The sequence below is a fragment of the Pristis pectinata genome, chromosome 34 (assembly GCF_009764475.1).
Source record: "Pristis pectinata isolate sPriPec2 chromosome 34, sPriPec2.1.pri, whole genome shotgun sequence".
In the NCBI taxonomy this organism is placed as follows: Eukaryota; Metazoa; Chordata; class Chondrichthyes; order Rhinopristiformes; family Pristidae; genus Pristis; species Pristis pectinata.
This window is the reverse complement of record NC_067438.1, coordinates 6646863-6668105: the sequence shown is the minus strand read 5'-3', so window position 1 is coordinate 6668105 and position 21243 is coordinate 6646863. Positions and strand designations below refer to the sequence as shown.

General features: G+C 44.1%; 1 protein-coding gene across 1 annotated transcript in view; it reads left to right on the top strand.

The window, feature by feature from the left end:
- The window catches only part of c34h6orf136 (chromosome 34 C6orf136 homolog), a 38491-nt gene extending 20848 nt beyond the window's left edge, over positions 1–17643 (top strand). Inside the window, exons 4-7 of the mRNA XM_052043806.1 lie at positions 5319–5407; positions 9869–10069; positions 10360–10429; positions 12204–17643. Of these exons, the coding sequence (XP_051899766.1) occupies positions 5319–5407; positions 9869–10069; positions 10360–10429; positions 12204–12347 (504 nt within the window). The 3' untranslated portion in view covers positions 12348–17643. The remainder of the gene's footprint in view (positions 1–5318; positions 5408–9868; positions 10070–10359; positions 10430–12203) is intronic.
- The last annotated feature ends 3600 nt before the right edge of the window (positions 17644–21243 follow it).

Sequence of the window (21243 nt, the reverse complement as noted above, 5' to 3'; positions counted from 1 at the left end):
TTTGGTGAAGAAAGTGACACTGGTGAAGTAAATCTAGTACGAGGCGTTACAGGTGAGACCATGTCTGTCCCTTTTCACAGGGTGATTTTAAAGTCAAAGTTCGTGGAAGGACCAGTCGAGATAGGGATAAGACCTAGTTTGCCAGTGGAAGGAGTTTCTTTGTTATTGGGAAATGACCTTGCAGATGGAGAAAGTGATCCTGTGGTACGGTTAACAACCAAACCAAGGATTGATGAGTCTGAGAATGATCAAGATGTTTACCCATCATGTGCGGTGACTCGAGCTAGAGCTAAAGAATTAGCCAAGACAGACAGTCCGGTGCAGTCTGATGTGGTTCCTTGTGACAGTCCTAAACAGGAAGAAAATTTTGATGCCTTATCTGAGACTTTTCTGTCTTCACTGGAGGATCAACATCCTTATAGTGAGCCTGAATTTAAAGATTTGTCTTTGTCGAGGAAGGATTTTATGGTGGAACAGACAAAGGACCCTGAGTTGACAGAATTGAAAGAAAAAGCTCTCTCATGTGAGGAGATTGAAAAAGTGCCAACTGGATACTATGTCAAAAATGGAGTGTTAATGAGGAAATGGAGACCTCCTCATGTTCCTGTTACTGAGGAATGGGAAGTTATTCATCAGGTTGTTGTTCCAAAAGTTTATAGGGATGAGATTTTAAACCTGGCCCATAGTATGCCTTTGAGTAGTCATTTTGGTGTGAATAAAACTGTAGGGAAGATCTTGAAACAATTCTATTGGCCTGGTTTGAGAAAAGATGTGGTGATGTTTTGTCGAACCTGCCACACATGTCAGATGGTAGGTAAACCAAATCAAAAACCCCCTGTGGCTCCTTTGAAACCAATTCCTGCTTTTGGTGAACCCTTTTCGAAGGTGATTGTGGACTGTGTTGGCCCCTTACCAAAGTCTAAGACTGGAAATCAGTATTTGTTAACCATCATGTGTGCCACTTCTAGATTTCCAGAGGCAATACCCCTTAGAAATATTAAGGCCAAGACGGTGTCAAAGGCTCTTGTAAAATTTTTTACCTTGTTTGGTTTGCCAAAAGAAATCCAATCTGATCAAGGTAGTAATTTTATGTCAAAAATTTTTCAACAAATAGTCTATGAGCTGGGAGCAAAGCAGATTGTATCATCTGCATATCACCCAGAATCTCAAGGAGCTCTGGAGAGATTTCATTCTACTCTCAAAAATATGCTGAAGACTTATTGCTTTGAAAACACCAAGGATTGGGACGAAGGTATCCATTTACTTTTGTTTGCCGTTAGAGAATCGATCCAGGAGTCAATAGGATTTAGTCCGTTTGAGCTTGTGTTTGGACATAGGGTGAGAGGACCTTTGGAGTTGTTGAGAGAGCAATGGGTTAATGAGGAAGTTCACTTGAGTCTGTTGGACTATGTCCAAAAATTTAAAACTCGGTTGGAGAGAGTCTGCCAGCTAGCGAGAGAGAATCTGAAAACAAGCCAGATAAGAATGAAGACATATTTTGATAGACGTGCTCGGCCTAGGACATTCGCAGTGGGGCAAAAGGTGTTGGTATTTTTCCCTAGCCAAAATAATCCCTTGCAAGCTCGTTTTTCTGGACCCTATGTTATTGAATCTCGAGTGACTGATCTAACATATAATCAAAACACCAGATAGACGCAAGAAAACACAACTCTGTCACGTAAACATGCTAAAACCTTATTATGAGAGGGATTCAGTTGTGGCCTTGGTGGATGGTGAAAAGGTTGTTTCTAGAATGCCTGATGTTGATGTTGAGGAAGGCCAATTTAGACCAAATATTGTTCCATCGAAACTAAAAAACCAAAATATCATGGAGAACCTTGAAACGAAGTTGGACCATTTACAAGTTTCACAAAAACAACAGATGAGAGAATTAATTTTAAAATTTAAAAATCTGTTCCCAGATGTTCCAAACAGAACATCGATAATTACCCATGATGTTGATGTTGGGGATGCAAAACCAATCAAACAACACCCATATCGAATGAATGTGGAAAAAAGTAAACTTGTTGATCAGGAAATAAAATACATGTTGGAAAATGATATTATTAGACATTCTACTTCAAATTGGAGTTCGCCCTGTGTTATTGTACCTAAACCTGATGGAACTGTTAGATTTTGCACAGATTACAGGAAAGTGAATGCTGTAACAAAGTCAGATGCTTACCCTATTCCTAGGGTGGATGATTGCATAGACAGAGTGGGAAAGGCAAAATTTCTTACAAAGATTGACCTATTAAAAGGGTACTGGTGTGTTCCATTAACAGATAGAGGAAGGGAAATTTCAGCCTTCGTAACCCCTTCTGGATTGTATGAATACAATGTTTTGCCATTTGGAATGAAAAATGCTCTGGCAACATTTCAAAGAATGATTAATTCAGTGATTCATGGGTTAAAACATACAGATGCCTACATTGACGACTTAGTGACTGGGAATGATACATGGGAGGATCACATCTCTGCGTTAGAAAGGTTGTTTGAAAGACTTTCCAAGGCTAACCTTACAGTTAACTTGGCTAAAAGTGAATTTGGCCATGCCACTGTGACGTATCTTGGTTATGTTGTAGGTCAAGGCAAGCAAGCTCCTGTTCAGGCAAAAGTTCAAGCAATATCTGAGTTCCCTATTCCCACAGGTACGAGGACTGTTAGAAGATTTTTGGGAATGGTTGGATATTATCGAAAATTTTGTAAAAATTTTGCTGATATTGCTCTTCCCCTAACTAATCTTCTGAAGAAGGGAGTAAAGTTTGTTTGGACAGATTCTTGTCAAGAAGCATTTGAGAAGCTGAAAGCCATTTTATGCTACCATCCTGTGCTCAGAACACCTGACTTTGAAAAGCCATTTTCATTAGCAGTAGATGCCAGTGATGAAGCTGCAGGAGCTGTGTTGTTGCAGAAGGGTGACCTTGATGATATTGACCATCCTGTAGCTTACTTTTCAAAGAAATTTAATGAGCATCAAAAGAATTATTCCACCATAGAGAAAGAATTACTGTTGCTTGTTTTAGCTTTGCAACATTTCAGTGTATATGTTTGCACCGCTCAGAAACCATTGACTGTGTATACAGATCATAACCCATTGGTGTTTCTGAGCCGAGTCAAAAACAAGAACAGAAGGCTGTTAAACTGGAGTTTAATTTTGCAAGAGTTTGATCTCATGATAACTCACATTAAAGGCAAAGATAATGTGATTGCTGATTGTCTTTCTCGATGTTAAATGGGAAACATGTATCTGTACTAATCTGATAGTCTGTAGTTGTGTAGCATGATAATTATTAACATTACTAACTGTATGCGCGGTTAAAATTTTCTTGGGAAAATTTTTTTTTAGGTGGGAGGTGTTACGGACTCAGTGAAAGTCCCTTTAAGATAGAGAGTGTGTGTGTATGTGTGTGTGGGGCGTGCTTACGTCAATAGAAGATAAAGGACGTAATGACGTTGTTGAAGAAGAAGAAGAAGAAGAAGAAGAGAGAGAGAGAAGGGAGAGAGACACCAGCCTGCTTGTTTTTCTCTATCGATGGATGAGAAACAATAACTGTGTTTACCACTGAAATCCATGTATGGAAAAGTTGGAAGTAATCCGGTGGAGTTCACTTTGTTGCTGACCTGTAGAAGGAAACAGGTATTTGTGTGTGGACAACCACGGTTCGGATGCTTTTCGGGGTGAGGAAGTCACTACCGAGTAAACACTGAAGTGTCGTTTGGGTTCCATCATGGAACATTTGGATTTCGTATGTACTCTCTCTATGTTTTTCTACATCTACATCTTATCTTCAGACAACGGTGGTTGTTGAAGAAGCCCTTGCTCATGTTTCACCTTATGGCTTGCGGAACTGAACTTTAAGAACCATTCAGGAACTGGGAGTTTTGGACTTTGTCACACACACACACACGAAGAGTTTAGTTTTGGGGTTAACGTTCGAGGTTTAACATTCTTGAATTCTAACATACTAACTTTTTTTACTTTTATTTTACGTATTATCAATAGTAGTGATTAATAAAATAGTTTTTAACACTGAAACATGCTCAGTGTGTTTCTTTTGTTGCTGGTTTGTGACAAATAGTATTGCGCTAACCGCTATGCTGCCGTGCTATCGCAACCATTTCCTTGGGTCCTTTTCCCATCCATGGTTGAAAATTTCCTAACCACAAATTTGCTTTCTGTCATCCTATTGTTTAGCTCCGTGCAGTAAAGTGATGTGGGCAATAAAATTAATTTAAAGTACAGCAGACAGAAAAACATTTGCAACCTCTCTCAACATTATCCATCAAGCTGAACTCTGGGTCCTGTCTCTGGTATGTTGGTTGTATGTTTGCACTTCCAAGCCAGCTCGAGACCCCAGTTTATGTACCCTTTTTAGTCCTGTTTATGGCCTCTATGCTCTCAAAGCCACAACCATCATTGTTTTTCACAACCTTCTCAGGCATCTCCTTGAATTGTGAGATATACCTCCCTCCTATTTCACATAATTATCTTGTTTAGTTAGCCCCAGTCTAAGCAGAGCTTGGGCTTCTATTGATACTGACCTTCCCCTCCACCCTCCTTGCTGTTGCTGGGTTTCCCTGACTCCTTTGTACATGTTATTTGTGCCCATCTGTTTCTCTACTACCTATATCTCTTGTGTTTGATTGCACCTCCTAATCTGGCCCTGTGCACCCATCATACATGCTTGGACATGGAATCCTACAGTGTGGAAACAAAGTCCACTGAGTCCATGCCGACCATTAGCGTCCATTTTGTTCTGCCTGCATTCCCATTATCTCCCTGTTTGTCCACGCACTCGGGCCAATTATCCTACCAACCTGCACTTCTTTGAGATGTGGGAGGAAACTAGAGCACCTAGGGGAACCCATGTGGTCATGGGGAGAAGGTGCAAACTCCACACACCACCAGAGGTTGGGTTTGAACCTGGGTCACTGGAACTGTGAGGCAGCAGCTCCACTGGTTGTGCCACTGCTGCCCTGCTGTCTCCTACAGCTTTTATTACTGTACTGAATTAGTAATAACAAGTTTAGGATAATAACCATTCCCAGCCTGCTTGACTAGCAAAATATGTATACATTTCACAAAAAGGTACAGTCTTGTGTCATTGGCTGAGTTCCTGAACTGAAGGATCCCTTGCAACACTATTATGTGGTTGGAGACTCTGGCCATAGAGGCATTGTGGAGCACTACTTATAGTCTCCCAACTCTTGCTGCTAACTGCACAGTTATAACAAAAGCTCTGCCTTATTTTGTCAATCGATTGTGTGAAACTGCTGACCATTATTTTTTTCTTTTTGCTCTCTCGCGCTTCCAGTTGCCGAACTTCTTCCTGAAGCCGCACGATTATGAGATGTACTCCAGGGACGTGGAATTCATCAGCGCATTTCCGCGGATCAAGATACAGTGAGTACCCGCCTGTTTTAGTTCCCTCTTTCGTCCATCGTGGAATCATTGGGTTGGACGGGTCCTTCAGCCCAACACGTCTGGGCCAACCATCATGTCTGTCTATACTAATCCCACTTGCCTGCATTATTTCTGCAACCCTGTACAGGTACCTGAATGAACAGGGCATAAAGATGCATCTTAAGTATTTTCACCACCACCACCTCTGCTGGCAGATCATTCCAGATCCCATCTACTCTGTATGGGGTGGAAACAGTTACTCTTCAGATCCCCTTTAAACCTCCTCCTCCTCACCTTAAACCTGTGCCCTCTAGTTTTAGACATGGGAAAATGGCCTCTGGCTATCTACCCTATCATCTTCCGTTTATTCCTCTTCCAGGCAGATTGGCTGTGATTAACATCTTTACCACCCTCTGTCTGTAAGCATCGGCACAATTTGTGTCATTCGGCAGCAAGACCAAGCACAGATGGCCACCTTGAGCTCCGGATGCCCTCCCCTCCCCTATTCCCACACCCGCCTGTCTGTCCTTGGCCACCTTCACTGCCAGGGTGAGGCCAAATGGGTGAACACAGGCACGGTAGTGTAGCGGTTAGTGTAACACTATTACGGCGCCAGCGACTCGGGTTTGATTTCGGCCGCTGTCTGTAAGGAGTTTGTACGTTCTCCCCGTGTCTGCGTGGGTTTCCTCCGGGTGCTCCGGTTTCCTCCCACGTTCCAAAGACGTACGGGTTAGGAGCTGTGGGCATGCTATGTTGGCGCCGGAAGTGTGGCGACACTTGCGGGCTGCCCCCCCAGCACATTCTACACAAAAGGTGCATTTCACTGTGTGTTTCGATGTACATGTGACCAATAAGGATATCTTATCTTAAATGCAAACTAGAGGAACTGCACTTCATATTCCAGCCGGGTAGTCTACAACCCAATGGTATGGTCATTGAATTCTCTAATTTCATCCGTGTCCCTTTACCTTTCCTTCTGATCCACCCAGATCCTCTCTCACATCATCCTCTTTCCAACCTCTTCCTCCCCCACCACTGAGCCCCCTGTTACCCAATTACTTGCCCCTCCCCCACCTTGTTCCATCTGTCTTCCTGCCACACACTCCATCCACCTGGTCCCTTATCCCCTCCACCTACTGGCACCATCTGTTCACCACTCCTGCCTTATCTGCTTCCTCTCATCCATTCTTATCAGTTCCCATTAACTGGAGCCCTTTGCTGCCTCCACCTTTCACCTCCCAGCACCTATAGCTTTATCGCTACTCCTCCCTTCCCCACCTGGCCCCATGTGTCCATCAACCCCTCCTCACCTGGATCCACCTATCGCTTGCCAGCTCCTGCCTCGCCCCTTCCCCTCACCTCTTTATACTTGCTACCTCCCCTTTACACTCTCTTTACTGATGCAGCATCTTGACCCAACGTCAACTATCCTTTTCCCTCCACAGATGCTGCCTGACCTTCTGAGCTCCTGTATCAGCTTGTTCTTGCTCCTGATCCCATCATCTGCAGTCTCGTGTCTCCCCACCATTCAGTGCCTCTAAGCCCCAACACACACGTTCCCCTCATTCTCTCCTTTCTCTGCACTTGTCTGTTTTCTAACTTTTCAGTTCTGATGAAAGGTTATTGGCCTTTCTCTGCACTTGTCTGTTTTCTAACTTTTCAGTTCTGATGAAAGGTTATTGGCCTGAAACTGTTTCTCCACAGATGCTACCTGGCCTGAGTATCTCCAGCATATCCTTCTACTTTCTTTTTCTTTAAATCATTGCGAAAAGTTTAATGAGGCCATTTTCAAGAAATTATTTCACAATCATTTCTTTAAATACAGGAAAAGTGGAAATGTAGAGTCATTGCAAAATCCCAGACTAGTAGAGAATTGAGTGCAAAGTTCTCTGTTGAATTTGGTTTTGAGGTACCATCTAGTGGTGAAACATGCAACTGCAGGCAAATCTGCTAATTTGCAATTATACTGAGATGCCTTGCCAAGGGTTGATGCAAAGCTGACTAAATGTGTGTGACGTGTAATGGGCCAAGATATTCACGTTTCTGAATAGCTGTCAACATTAAAGATTTTTGGTGTGGGGGGGGGGGGGGAAGGTGTGGAAATGTTGAACTATAACCAACTTCTGTATTTAATAATGATTGTCTTAAATTGACTCTTTCACCCACCCCATAATCTCAGCTGACAAACGATGGCAGTAAATCCTTGTGAATTGTGCACATTAAGTTGAAGGGTCAAATATAATCCTTGAAAAAATTTCCTAGGCGCAAGGGTCTATTTAAAATGCTTTTACAAATTTGAGTATCTACACCAATGGAAATTAATAAAAGGTTCCACAACTTTAGAAACTTGCAGGGATTTTTTTTGTTTAATTGTTGGGAGACCCTGATGTTGTTTCTATAAATGCTTTTTGTCTACGAAAGTCATTTTAACTGCACTAGATTACCAATTTTATATGCATAAAGAACGTTCAATGCAAGTCAATAATTACACTGCCTGATTGAAGTGCTTTTATATTTTTAATTGTGCAAATAGTTTTCCCTGATGACTTGAAGTATATGATAGTTTGGGGAAAAACAGCACATTTTTTAAGCCAAATTTGTACTCCTTACCTGAGTGTCCAAAAATTTTAAAATTGTAGATGTTGATTCACTGAAAAGGTTGGTGTGATGACTGCAGATTAGAAGTAACGTAGCAGAGTTTTTCAAGGATTATTACTGAACAAGTAATCTATTGTCTTGGGAAGATTCTTCACCCCTGATGCCACACATTTTGGACATGTTCTTCTGTTAAGTGTTCTGCAAATAACACACTGTGTATCATATTTCATTTGGAACATTCTGAAGAAAAAAAGATGCATTTATACAGCTCTTCCCACAACCTTGGGATATGAAATCCAATTCCAGCCACTTTTGAAGCGTGGCTGTCATTTTGTTGTATAAAACATGGCAGCTGTACATAGCGATGTCATAAATGACCAGGTTCTTAGTTGAACTGATATTGGTCAAGGCACTAAGTATAACTCCCTTAGTCCTTTATGTATCTAAACAAAAAAAAGTGCTGTGCATTTTTTTTAAAAAACATAGAAGAAGGCATATAAAGCCTCTAACATTTCATCTGAAATTCGGCACCGTCAGTACTGGAGTGTGAACCAAGATTATGCACTTCCATACTGTGGGCTGGGCCCTGAGCCCACAGCCCTCTTTGTGGTGTAGGGGTGTGGTGCGAGGGAGGAGAATGCTGTCCTCATTTTTTTTAAGATAATATATTTTTATTAGTCACATGTACATTGAAACACACAGTGAAATGCATCATTTTGCATAGAGTGTTCTGTGGGCAGCCCACAAGTGTCGCCACGCTTCCGGCGCCAACATAGCATGCCCACAACTTCCTAACCCGTACGTCTTTGGAATGTGGAAGGAAACCGGAGCACCTGGAGGAAACCCACGCAGTCATGGGAAGAATGTATGACCTCCTTACAGATAGTGGCCGGAATTGAACCTGGGTTGCTGGCGCTGTAAAACGTTACGCTAACCCCTACACTACCTTGCCTGCCCCTACACTTGTGGGCAGCTAAGTACTTCTGGCAAATCAGTCACCTGTGTAAATCTGGAATTTGACACTTATTTCAGTAATGGTGACCAGCGTTGTACTGTCCTTTTATAAATCTGTCTGGTCCATCATTTACCTGAACCGACAATGCAGTTAAGGGTGAATCGCATTGATGCCTGGAACCACACAAACCAGTCTGGGTTAAGGTAATGGTTTATCTGTCATCCTTCTATAAATTTCAATGGGGGAAACAGCTCTAATTGTTGGGATTTCATTGTGGGGGCACATTCCCCCATCACTGCTTGAGGACACATTGAGAATGAACAACAAATTCAGCCCTTTCCAGAGGTGGAAAAGCCCATTTTGGCTTCTAATGGTTTAGAAAACTTTTGGCTCTTTTTATTTCTGTTCTTCTTCCAAAGCTGCATGGTATGTTTGGGTTGACCTTTGTGTTAATCTTACTAATATCTTTAAGAGAAAAAGAGGATAGTAATACAAATTGTTACAAAATCATTACATTGTGTTGAACCATTCCTGTTCACAATGACCAAGTAAATTTGCATTTGGCCTTACTCCTATCTATAAGAAATAAGAATGCCACCCATGGCTTCAAACCATCTGGAAGCTGAGATCAAATATCTTTAGAATAAAGGTTTGACCATTAGACTGAGATGAGAGAAGTATCTTGGGTCACTATGGGTTGTCAGTCCAGGAAATTTTACCCCAGTGGTTGTGGATGTGCAGTTGGCTGATGGATTCAAGATTGATGTTGATAGACTTTTGACGGTGAAAATGGGATTTGATTCTGAAGGCCAGGTATGAAGTAAAAAGCAAAGGAGTTTGAGGCTGCTTCATGCTGTGCCTCTGCTCATGTTCCTTATTTTAATTGTGGTTTGCTTTTAATCCTGTAGGGGCCGAAGCATCTATCGGGTACTGGTGACGTTGTCTCGATTCATTGCCTGGAATTACTGTGCCGACCTTCAGATGGAGGTGATGAAGATGACGCAGCATCTGGAGGACTGGACGGTCCAAGTGCGCTGGCGGGTGACGGGCATCCCACTCCACGTACTGATACTGAGGTTTTACAAGAAGGACAAGACTGAACTATATAGGTGAGAAGACACGGTCCTAGAGAGATGCAGCATGCAAATGGGGCCCTTTGAGCCACCGAGTCCACACCAAGCACCCATTCACGTACTCATCCTGCACTAACCTATACTGTTCTCCCCACATTCCCCTTAAACCCTCCTCCGGATTCCACCACCCGTCTACGCACTCAGAACAGTTTATAGTGGCCGATTAACCTACCAACCCAAACGTTTTTGGGATATGGGAGGAAACTGGCACATTTTGAGTTTTACCTGGAAGTTGTAACGTATAATTATTTTTCTGCCTCTCCCAGAACCTATGATGCATATTCTATCTTTTACCTGGGCCCTGATGGACTTGTTCACCGGCACAAAGTCAGCAAGGTGAGTCGGAGAGGTAACACTGATTGTCTTGAGCGCTACTGCAAGTATGCTGTCTTTTCGTTAGAATCCTAGAGTTGGAATTTCTGCCCATCCATAAACTCGTAAAGAAACTGTTGACGCCAGTGCTTTGGGAGCAGATAACTCGATTAGCTTGTGCCTTTGGCTACCCTGTTACTTTTGAGTTGTGGATTCAGCATGGTGGGGAAAGCACCCCAAGGATGGACACTTCATAAAACCCTAGAAGAAATTAAGAAGCTGATGAGAATGTAGAACGTCCTTCACAGCGTATGGTTGAGACACATAGCATCGAGATACTTGAGGAAAGACTGTCTGGCTGATAAACAGAATAGAGGGATATGCCAATGGAATTAGATAAAGAAGAACAGGAGAAGACTTAATTGTAGCTTAAATACTTGGTGTGGATTATTTGGGTTAATGGTCTGTCCTCCATGCTCTGCTTCATTTAAGCTCCAGAGGTAAAAATGTGCCCACCTTCTTCCCTGCCAGCACCTCTTCCAAGTAACTTCTCCACCTTGTGTCCCCTTCTATGGAGCCTGCTGGACTGCAAAACAGTTCAGATGCATGGTTGTGTGGATTATATTTAAGATGTACAGGAACAGATGGTGCTCCCTGTTTTTTTTTATTTCAGATTTCAGGTTCTGCGTTTTTGTTTTGTACTTTTTGAGAATTGTATTTGAAGGATGCTTATGGAACCTAGTCAGCATGAGGGAGTTAAGTGGGAAAAGATGATTCAGCACCACACATTTGACTGTTCCTGAACCACTTGCATTCTTGGTGTCTCTTTTTGCAATGTGATGCTGCTAATATCAGTTTATAGATTATAGAGCTATACAGCAGGAAACAGGCCCTTTGGTCCAACTCGTCCATGCCAACCAAGATGTCTATTTAGACACATCCCATTTGCCCACGTTTCTTATCTATGTACCTGTCCAAATATCTCTTGAACAATGTAGTTGTACCTTCCCCTGCCACCACCTCTGGCAGCTCATTCCACATACCCACCACCCTCTGTGTGGAACATCTTTCCCTTCAAGTCCCCTTTAAATCTTTCCCCTCTCAACTTAAACCTATACCCTCTTGTCTTAGACCCCTACCCTGGGAAAAAGACTGTGGCCATCCACGTTATCTATGCCCCTCATGATTTTATAAACCTCTGTCAGGTCACCCCTCTGCCTCCCATGCTTCAGGGGAAAAAAAAGTACCAGCCTCTCCTTATAACTCAAGCCCTCCAGTCTGGGAAACATTCCTGTGAACCTTTTCTGAACCCTCTCTAGTTGAATCACATCCTTCCTATAGAGTGGTGACCAGAACCACACGCAATATTCCAAGTGCAGCTTAACCAACAGGGACACGAGACTGCAGATGCTGGAATCTGGATCAACAAACAACCTGCTGGAGGAACTCAGCGGGTCGAGCAGCATCTGTGGGGGTGGGGTGCTGGGGAAGAGAAGAAATTGTCGACATTTCGGGTTGAAACCCTGATGCAAAGTTTTGACCTGAAATGTTGACGATCCTTCTCCTCCCACAGATGCTGCTCGACCCACTAAGTTCCTCCAACAGATTGTTGCGGCTTAACCAAGGATTTGTCCAACTTTAACATGACGTCCCAGCTCCTATGCTCAAAGCCTTGGCCAGTGAGCGCAAGCATACCACGCGCTCTGTCTATGTGTGTTGCCACTTCATGTATTGATTTCAAATGAAGACAATAAATGACTTGCTGTGACCCTGATGTCTTGTCTCCCCCTCTCCACAGATGATTCCGACCCAGCCCCCCATTGCCAAGGTGAAGAGACTGCTGATTGGAGCCCTGGTTGCCCTGGGACTGGAGGAACACCGCCCGGCATTGAACTTCCTCTTTGCTCAGCTTGCTGACAAAGTGGGGCAGAAACAATGCTGAGCGTGCTGGGGGGGCGGTGTTGGGGGTGGGGTAAGGAGGTGAAGAGCACAGTCTGCACTGTCAGAAATACATCCACGCAGAGCTCACTGTGACAACACCGACACCTCACACCTCCGGGCTTCTTCTGTTGCTCCCACGACTTGGGGCATTTGGAAATCCCTTCCGTCCGTATCACGTGCTCTGTACCATGTTTGTACTGAATCTAACCCGGTGGAGAGAACTTTTGGCTGAAAAGACTCCAATCTGATGGGTGAGGGGTGTGTCAGACCACATGTTGATAATAGTCCTTTGTATGACCAAATTACTTTACGTCCTTGTATAAATTTCTGCCCAACAATTGCAGGCTGCAGTGAGGTAAAATGCCATTGTTTTTGTTTTCCACGCGCACTGGGTGACCTCTATGGGGTGGGTTTTTCCCCCAGTTGTTAGAGCTTGTTGGGTTGCGTCCAGTAACCTACACTTGATGTCACCCATTCATCGTTACGGTGTCATAGGTGGTAAAGCTGCTGCCTCATAGCTTTCGGAAACCTGCATTTGATCCTGGCCTTGGCTGCTGTCGGCGTGTGGAGTTTGCATGATCCCCCTGTGACGGCGTGAGTTTGCCCCAGGGGTGCTCCGGTTTCCTCCCACATCCCAAGGACTTGCTGATTGGAAGGCGAGTTGGCTGCTGTAAGTTTCCCCGAGTGCGTAGGAGAGTGGAATTGATGGGAATGTACGGAGAATGAAATGGGCTGAGTAGTGAGTGAGTTGGTCAGTGCGGTGGTCTGAGGGGCCTGCTTCCGAGCCGTAGGACTCCATAATGTCACAGGCGTTAAGGGTTAGAGGAGTGCTGAGGAAAGCGTACGTTACCCAAAGAGTGACGGGTGTCTGGACCTTGCTGCCTGGCAATGATAAGGAAACACCTGGATGAGTGCTTAATGAACTGTCACTACAACCCAATAGATGCAGTGGATTTCACAAACAGTGACCCTGTTTGTAGTGTGATGTCGGTTGGCTGTGGGATAAACAGTAGCTGGGGCACCAGAGGAATTGGCCCTACTTTTCTTGGAGATAATGCCACGCGATCTGTTTGCATCCTTCAGTTATCATGTATTCAAAGGACAGCGCCTCAGCCAGTGCAGCACTCGCCCAGTACCGTATTGGAGTGTTGGCTCATTTAGAACACCCGGCTTTAGATGCTCCCCACATGGCAGCGTTCTTTCCTCTTTTACCCTTGAATCGGTTGGCTCAAGTTGTTTGAATGTTCCCAAAAGGAAACAAGTACACGAGAGAAAAGGGAATAGAAAGGTACGCTAACAACTGCGATTAAAAACCAAGGGGTGTCAGGGTGGCACAGGGAGAGCCACTACCTCCCAGCTCCAGAGACCTGGGTTCAATCCCGACCTCCTGGTGCTGTCCACGTGCAGTTCACACGTATTTGTGGCTGTGTGGGTTTGCACCCACATCCCAAAGACATGCGGATGGGTGAGCTGGGTGGCTGCTGTAAATTGTCCCCAGTGTGTGGTTGAGTGGTAGAATTTTAGTGGGGTGGGCGGAGGAGAGATGAATTGGTTGGTGGGAATTATTGTAAATGGGTGCCTGGTGGTCAGTGCAGACTCAGTGAGCTGACACTCACCATGACGCAAGTTCACAAAAAAATAACGGAATGTGTGCCGAGGTTCCTGTATTTGCTGGATACAAGAACTGGAAATTTTGCCCCAATCTGTGTAAGTTTTGCTGTTACCATTTCTCCTATGTGCCCACTTCCCTTAGTAAGATGGATAAATATTGGGGAATTTATTCATTTTATTCACTCTCAGACCTACTGCAGAGGCAAAATACTGTGGAAATCTGAAACGTGAATGGGAATTCCTGGAAACGTTCAGTGAGTTGAGCAGCATCAGTAGTGAGAGAAAGGAGAGTTGGTGTTTCGGGCTGGTGACTCCAGTTCCTGAAATCGTCGGATTGTCCCAAATGAAGCTGAGAGAAACTGGCTTGTGATTTTTCTTTTTTCCCCTTCTCCCCTCCCTCCACCAAGTGTTATGAAAGCCCACCCATCTGAACCACCAACTCCTTCTGTCCGAGATGCTCCTGATTTGCTGAATATGTCCAGGTCCCCTCTCCCAACCCCACCCCACTCTCCCAATAGTGCTTTGTGAGGTTCAGTGCTTGAGAATAAGAAAAATATCAAAACTTCATCAGTAAGGGTTTGACTGGCAAAGATTTTACTTTGCTTAGTGGCTTTAACTTGTCACCTTGTTCTGTGGTACCAGTACTCAAGCACAATCTGCCTTCAACACTGCAGAGTAGAGTCGTAGCATTGCTCTGCTGATAGTTGGTGTCCTTTGGATGAAATGTTAATTTGTTTGTTCTAGTGAATGATAAAGATCCCGTGGAACTGTTTAAGGGAGAGAGTGGAGCTTTATTGGTACACCTGTGTTGATGTTTCTCGTTTGCTGTGTTTGGCTTCATTATGGAGACTACACTTCAAAAGCACCTCATTGCTTTGGGATGTCCTGGAAAGAAATGGAGAAATAGTCATTTCCTAGCCCTGCTGCTTCATTGTATTTTACCTCTTGGAATAATTGTATAAATTGACCAAATTGTGAAGGGAATGTCTGGCACTTGTCAATGGTGAAGGATTTGAAAGAGCGGTGTCATTTTAAAACCTTTCAAAGTGAGCCAGAGTTTGAGCTGTCTCTGGAGATACTGGTGTTATGGCACATTGTAGATGAGTGGCAGGAAGGTCAAGAGAGTGAATGAGATTTGTTTATTGTGCTCTGATAGTTCTGAGTACAATGCCAGCTGTTCCCTGATGCAGACAGCATCACTGTGCCACTGTATCGGCTGCCTTCTGGATCTGTGAGACCTTGAAGCGAAATCCACCAGTGTCCAAAGTTCTAAAGACGAAAAAGATGGAAATAAGTAGCAGATTCAGATATTCATCACTTATTCTGTGTGCTTTGGCTGTGTGACTCTATAGTGTGGAATAAGTTCTGATGAAGGATTTTGCAGTTTTGAACTCTTGTCCTTCAGCAGTCGGTGGACTGTGCTCATTGTATTATGGAAGGCTGTGCTGTGTCCTAAAACACTCCATGCAGACTGTGGGTAGAGAGGGATGAGGACGTAACTGAGCCCATCAGATCCTTCAGACATCTGACGCTGTCTTTCACCCATGGTTGTTACTACCGAGTAGAGGTTAGAGAACGGCACTGGGAATTCTGGTTAAGTAGGACTCTTCTAACCACCTAGTGACCTACTGTGTTGGTTGTAGGTAGGGTGTTCTAGTGGGTTCACAGTCATCAGCAAGAAGAAACTAAGTTAACGTTCAAGTCTGGATTATATGTGACCCAAGGAGGGGAACTTGGTGACAAGAACATAATGCACTCCTGACTCCTACGGTCCCTGATTCCCCCAGAGTCTCCCTCAATGAGTTGGCATCCAAAGCTCTCTGGCATAGACATTTCCAAATTATCTTCTGAGAGGAAATTTATCTCCAACAATTTAGTTCCAGATTTGCCCACCAACAAAAATAAGAGGCAGGAGTTAGTTCCTCTTGCTTGGCTCCCATTCAATAAGATCATGTCTAATCTTTGGTGGCTTTTCCCAATACTAATTCCATATCCTTTGATTCCCTTAACATCCAAAAATACGGCGTGTGATTGTTGAATCCCCATGAAGGGTTTTCCTTCACTGGTTTCACTTTACCTTGTTATTTCTCTGTTGCTACTATTACCTGGAATACATTGCTTCTTCACCAGCCTTCCTCCAGAACGCTGTTGTCGGTCACTTGATTATATTTCTGCTGTGACTATCAAACCAGGGCAAATCTTGACTAACAACTCACAGGGCAGTTGTTCCTTAATCTTAATTTTTGGTTGGCCCATGGGGTGGTGCAGCCAAACTGAATGTAGATCAACCATTCCCAGTTGTCCTGGAACAGCTGTGGTGGTGACCTGCTTTGTCAAACTGTTGCCGTCCATGTAGTGAAGTTGCTCCCACTGCAGCTCACAACCCAACAGCACTGTCCAGTGGAATTATCCTGTCTTTTTTTTAAATAAATGATTTGATTTGGAGGAGCCACATGTGGAGTTGACATAATCAAGGCCAATGTGTAGCAAGATATTTGGATAGGATGGGATTGGGGAGGGCATCAAATATCAGAGGAAATTGGATCTGGATCTTTAAGTGACCAGATGTAAATGTTAGACATGTTATCTCCTGTTTTCACGTAAATAATGGTGTTAAATCAAAGCACATTATGATATTTTTTTCCAGCTGGTTGCACTGACAGGTTGTATTTAATCCCAGTGATTGATTTGTTTTTTGGTACATTCTATGAAAAATGTTTCAAATGCCTAGAAGCATAACTTGCAGATGCTGGAAATCTGAAATAAAAACCCAAGTACTAGAAATACTGAGCCAGTCGAGCAGCAATAGTGGAGAGTGAATCAGTTCAGCATTTCTGGCCTGTGGCCTTTTGTAAGGTTTTGGCTGTTTCTCACAAGTAAGGCTGGTTTGTAATGTGCAATGTGATGGTTTGTAATGGCACCACTTTAATGAACACAAGCCCTGAGATTATTTGAACTGATAATTCACAAAGGAACAACATAAGTGATGGAGAAAGAAAAGCAAATCAGTAAATGCTGACAGGCTTAAAAGAAAAGATGGGTTTCTGAGAATTCACTTGGGTGAGCTCTGTACTTTGTTGACAGATTTTGAGGTAGAACTGTTCTTTATACGCCTTGACCTATATTCAGTCCCACTGACATTGCCCTGAATATTGTGCCCCGCAGAACTGGCTGTCTACCTGCCACTGTACTTCGCTGGTCCCCTGAGAAGAATTTCTACCTAATTTGTTCTGACACGTCTCTCCACCATTTTAATAAACATTGCAATTGAGAAGTCACCTGGCCAGCATCTCCTCTGAAACAGTCGAATATTTGTCAGTACATTTAACTATTGGCATCAGCAGCCATTCCAAAGCTGTATGGACAAGGTGCCAGTGGTGGTACCAAGCTCCAAGAATGGGCAATGTTGGTGATATTTATAAGGGATTGAAGTGGCCTCGATCGCAAACCCACTCAGAAGATGCAGTGTGCCCAGTACCAGTGAATATGCCACCTGGGCTTGATGGGAGATGGGGGCTGGCAGCTGAAATTCTTGCAAGCGTGATGCTTGTTTGCTTCTTTGAAAAGTGCTTTGTGTTCTTCATGGATGCATGTGTCATTGTGAACTGATTGTATAAACAGCTCCATAATTTGACTGTATATAGTTCTAATATATATGGGAAAAGAATCTATAAATAAAATTAATACCAAGCCTCTGACATCTTTGAATAATTTTTGTTGGTGGAGTTGAGTATTTTTGGGTGCAAGGGTTTTAGACTATTACTCCCTGTCTCAACTTCCACAGTCCAGTCTTGGCTGGGCCTTTTAAACCTGGGGTCATCTAAAATGTCTTAATTCGTGCATTGCATCTTTTGCCCATCATCCCTGTGCTCACTGACACCAGCTCCTGAATAAGCAGTGCCTCAACTTAAAGTTTCTTACCCTTGCTTTCAAAGCTCTGCTTGGTCTCAAACATCCCCATCTCCAGTGTAATGAACCTGCAAGATCCAGATGACCCTGCAAAATCCAGGATGTTGCCTGGATTAGAGGGCATGTGGACAAACTTGGGTTGTTTTCTCTGGAGTGGCAGAAGCTGAGGGGAGATCTGACAGAAGATTATTAAATTATGAGAGGCATAGATAGAGTAGCCAGCCAGTATCTTACTCCTAGGGTTCAGATGTCAAATATTATGATGTTGTGGCTGTTACAGAGACTTGGCTACCTCCAGGGCAGGATTGGTTGCTTAGAACCATAGAACAATACAGCACAATACAGGCCCTTCAGCCCACCATATTGTGGGGTTTAGATGTTTCAAAAGGGATAGGGAGGGAGTTAAAAGGTGGGGGGGGGGGGAGAAAGAGTGGCATTGCTAATCGGATAGTAATCACTCTATCGGGAGTATTCTGTAGGCCACCAGGACACTGAGGAGCAGATAAGTAGGCAGATTTTGGAAAGGTGCAAAAATAACTGGTTGGTTGTCATGGGTGACTTCAACTACCCTAATATTGATTGGCACTTCCTTAGTGCAAAAGGTTTAGGTGGGGCAGAATTTGTTAGGTGTGTTCAGGAAGGATTCCTGATACAGTATGTGGACAGGCTAACTAGAGGACAGACCATACTGGATCTAGTACTAGGCAATGAACCTGGTCAGGTGATAGACCTCTCGGTGGGTGAGCATCTCGGAGGTGACCACAGCTCCCTGACCTTCAGTGTAGCCATGGACAAGGATGGGAGCAGATGATATGGGAACGTATTTAATTGAGGGAGGGCTAATTACAATGGTATTAGGTAGGAACCTGGGAGTGTAAATTAGGAACAGATGTTCTCAGGGAAATGCAGAGCAGAAATGTGGAGGTTGTTTAGGGACCACTTGTGTGGGATTCTGAATAGGTTTGTCCTACTGAGACAGGGAAAGGATGGTAGGGTGAAGGAACCATGGTTGACAAGAGGTGGAATATTTAGTTAAGAGGAAGAAGGAAGCTTACTCATGACTTCAGAAGCAAAAATAAGACGGGGCTCTTGAGAGTTGTAAGGTAGCCAAGAAGGAGCTTAAGAACGGACTTGGAGCCAGAAGGGGACCTGAGAAGGATTAAGGAAAATCCCAAGGCGTTCTACATGTGCATGAAGAACAGGAGAACGACTAGGGTGAGGGTAGGACTGCTCGGATTAAAGGGGAAATGTGCCTGGAGGTAGGGGAGGTCCTTAATGAATACTTTGCTTAAGTGCTCACAAGGGAGAGGGAATTTGACGAATGTGAGGTCAGCGTAGAACAGGCTAGTGTGCTGGAGCATGTTCAGATTAAGAAAGAAGCAGTGTTGGAGATTCTCAAAAACATTAGGATAGATAAGTCCCCGGGACCGGATGGGATATACCCCAGGTTACTACAGGAAGCGAGGGAAGAGATTGCTGGGGTGTTGACAATGATCTTTGAGTGCTTCCTGGCCACAGGAGTGGTACCAGAGGATTGGAGGATGGCAAATGTTCCCTTATTCAGGAAAGGATAATCCTGGGAATTATAGACCAGTGAGTCATGTCAATGGTGGGCAAGCTGTTGGAGGGGATCCTTAGGGGCAGGATTTCCAAGCATTTGGAGAAGCATTGTCTTATTAGGGATGGCTTTGTGAGGGTCAGGTCATGCCTCATGAGCCTAATTTGAGTTTCTCGAGGATGTGATAAAACAAATTGAAGGTAGAGTGGTGGATGTGGTGTATATGGACTTTAGTAAGGCGTTTGACAAGGTTCCCCATGGTAGGCTCATCCAGAAAGTCATGAGGTATGGGATCCATGGAGACTTGGTTGCGTGAATCCGGAATTGGCTTGCCCACAAAAGGGTGGTAGTAGATAGTGTATTCTGCCTGGAGTTCAGTGACCAGTGGTGTTCTGCAGGGATCTCTTCTGGGACCCCTAGTCTTTGTGATTTTTATAAATGACTTGGATGAGGAAATGGGGGGGGGGGGGGGGGGGATGGGTTAGTACGTTTGCAGATGACACGAAGGTTGGTGTGTTGTGGATAGTGTAGAAGGTTGTCGTAGGTTACAACAGGATATAGACGGGATGCAGAGCTGGGCGGAGAAGTGGCAGATGGAGTTCAATCCAGAAAAGTGTGAATTGAAACACTTTGAACTTCAAGGTTAATGGCAGGAATCTTAGCAGTATGGAGGATCAGAGGGATCTTGGGGTCAAAGTCCATAGATCCCTCATAGTTGCTGCACAAGTCGATAGGGAGGTTAAGAAGGTGTAGGGTGTGCTGGCCTTCATTAGTCACGGGACTGAGTTCAAGAGCTGCAAGGTAATGTTGCAGATCTATAAAACTCTGGTTAGACCACACTTAGAGTATTGTGTTCAGCTGGTCACCTCATTGTAGGAAGGATGTGGAAGCTTTAGAGTGGGTGCAGAGGAGATTTACCAGGATGCTGCCTGGATTAGGGAATGTCTTGTTGAGCAAGACATAAGGGCTTTTCTCTTTGGAGTGATGATGAGAGGTGACGTGATAGAGGTGTATAAGATTATGAGGGGCATAGATAGTGGACAGCCAGCATCTTTTTCCCAGGGCGGCAATGGCCAGTACCAGAGGACATCCATTTATGGTTAGAGGAGGAAAGTTTAGGGGAGATGTCAGAGGTAGGTTTTTTCACACACAGAGAGTGGTGGGTGCCTGGAACGCACTGCCGGGGGTGGTGTAGAGGCTGATACAACAGGGACATTTACGAGACTCTTTGATAGGCACATGGAAGTAAGAAAAAATGGAGGGTTATGGGCTGTGTAGGGTTGAAAGGTTAGATTGATCACAGAGTAGGTTTGTATAGGTCGGCACAACATTGTGGGCCGAAGGGCCCGTACTTTGCTGTATGGTTCTATTAGATGACATATTTTAAGGTGAGAGGGGTAAGTTCAAAGGAGATGTGGGGGGCAAAGTTTTTTTTAATGCAGTGGTGGGTGCCTGCAATGTGCTTCCAGGGGTGGTGGTGGAGGCAGATACAATAGAGGCATTTAAGAGGCTCTTAGATAGACACATGAATGTGCAGAGAATGGACGGATTCGTTTAGTTAGCCATTTAATTACTAGATTAATTAGTTGGGCACAACATCATGGGCTGAGGGGCTTGTTCCTGTGCTGTACTGTTCTGTGTTCTAAGATGTTGAGCCTCTTCATCAGGACCCTACCATTGGTGCCACCTTCAATTGCTGATGCTTGAAGTTCTGGAATTCAACTCCTAAGCCCCTCTACTTTTCTGCTTTGTTACCAGGTCCTTGGCTATCTACCTGTTTCTCATGTGGCTCAGTGTCAAGTTTTGTTTGATAAATCCT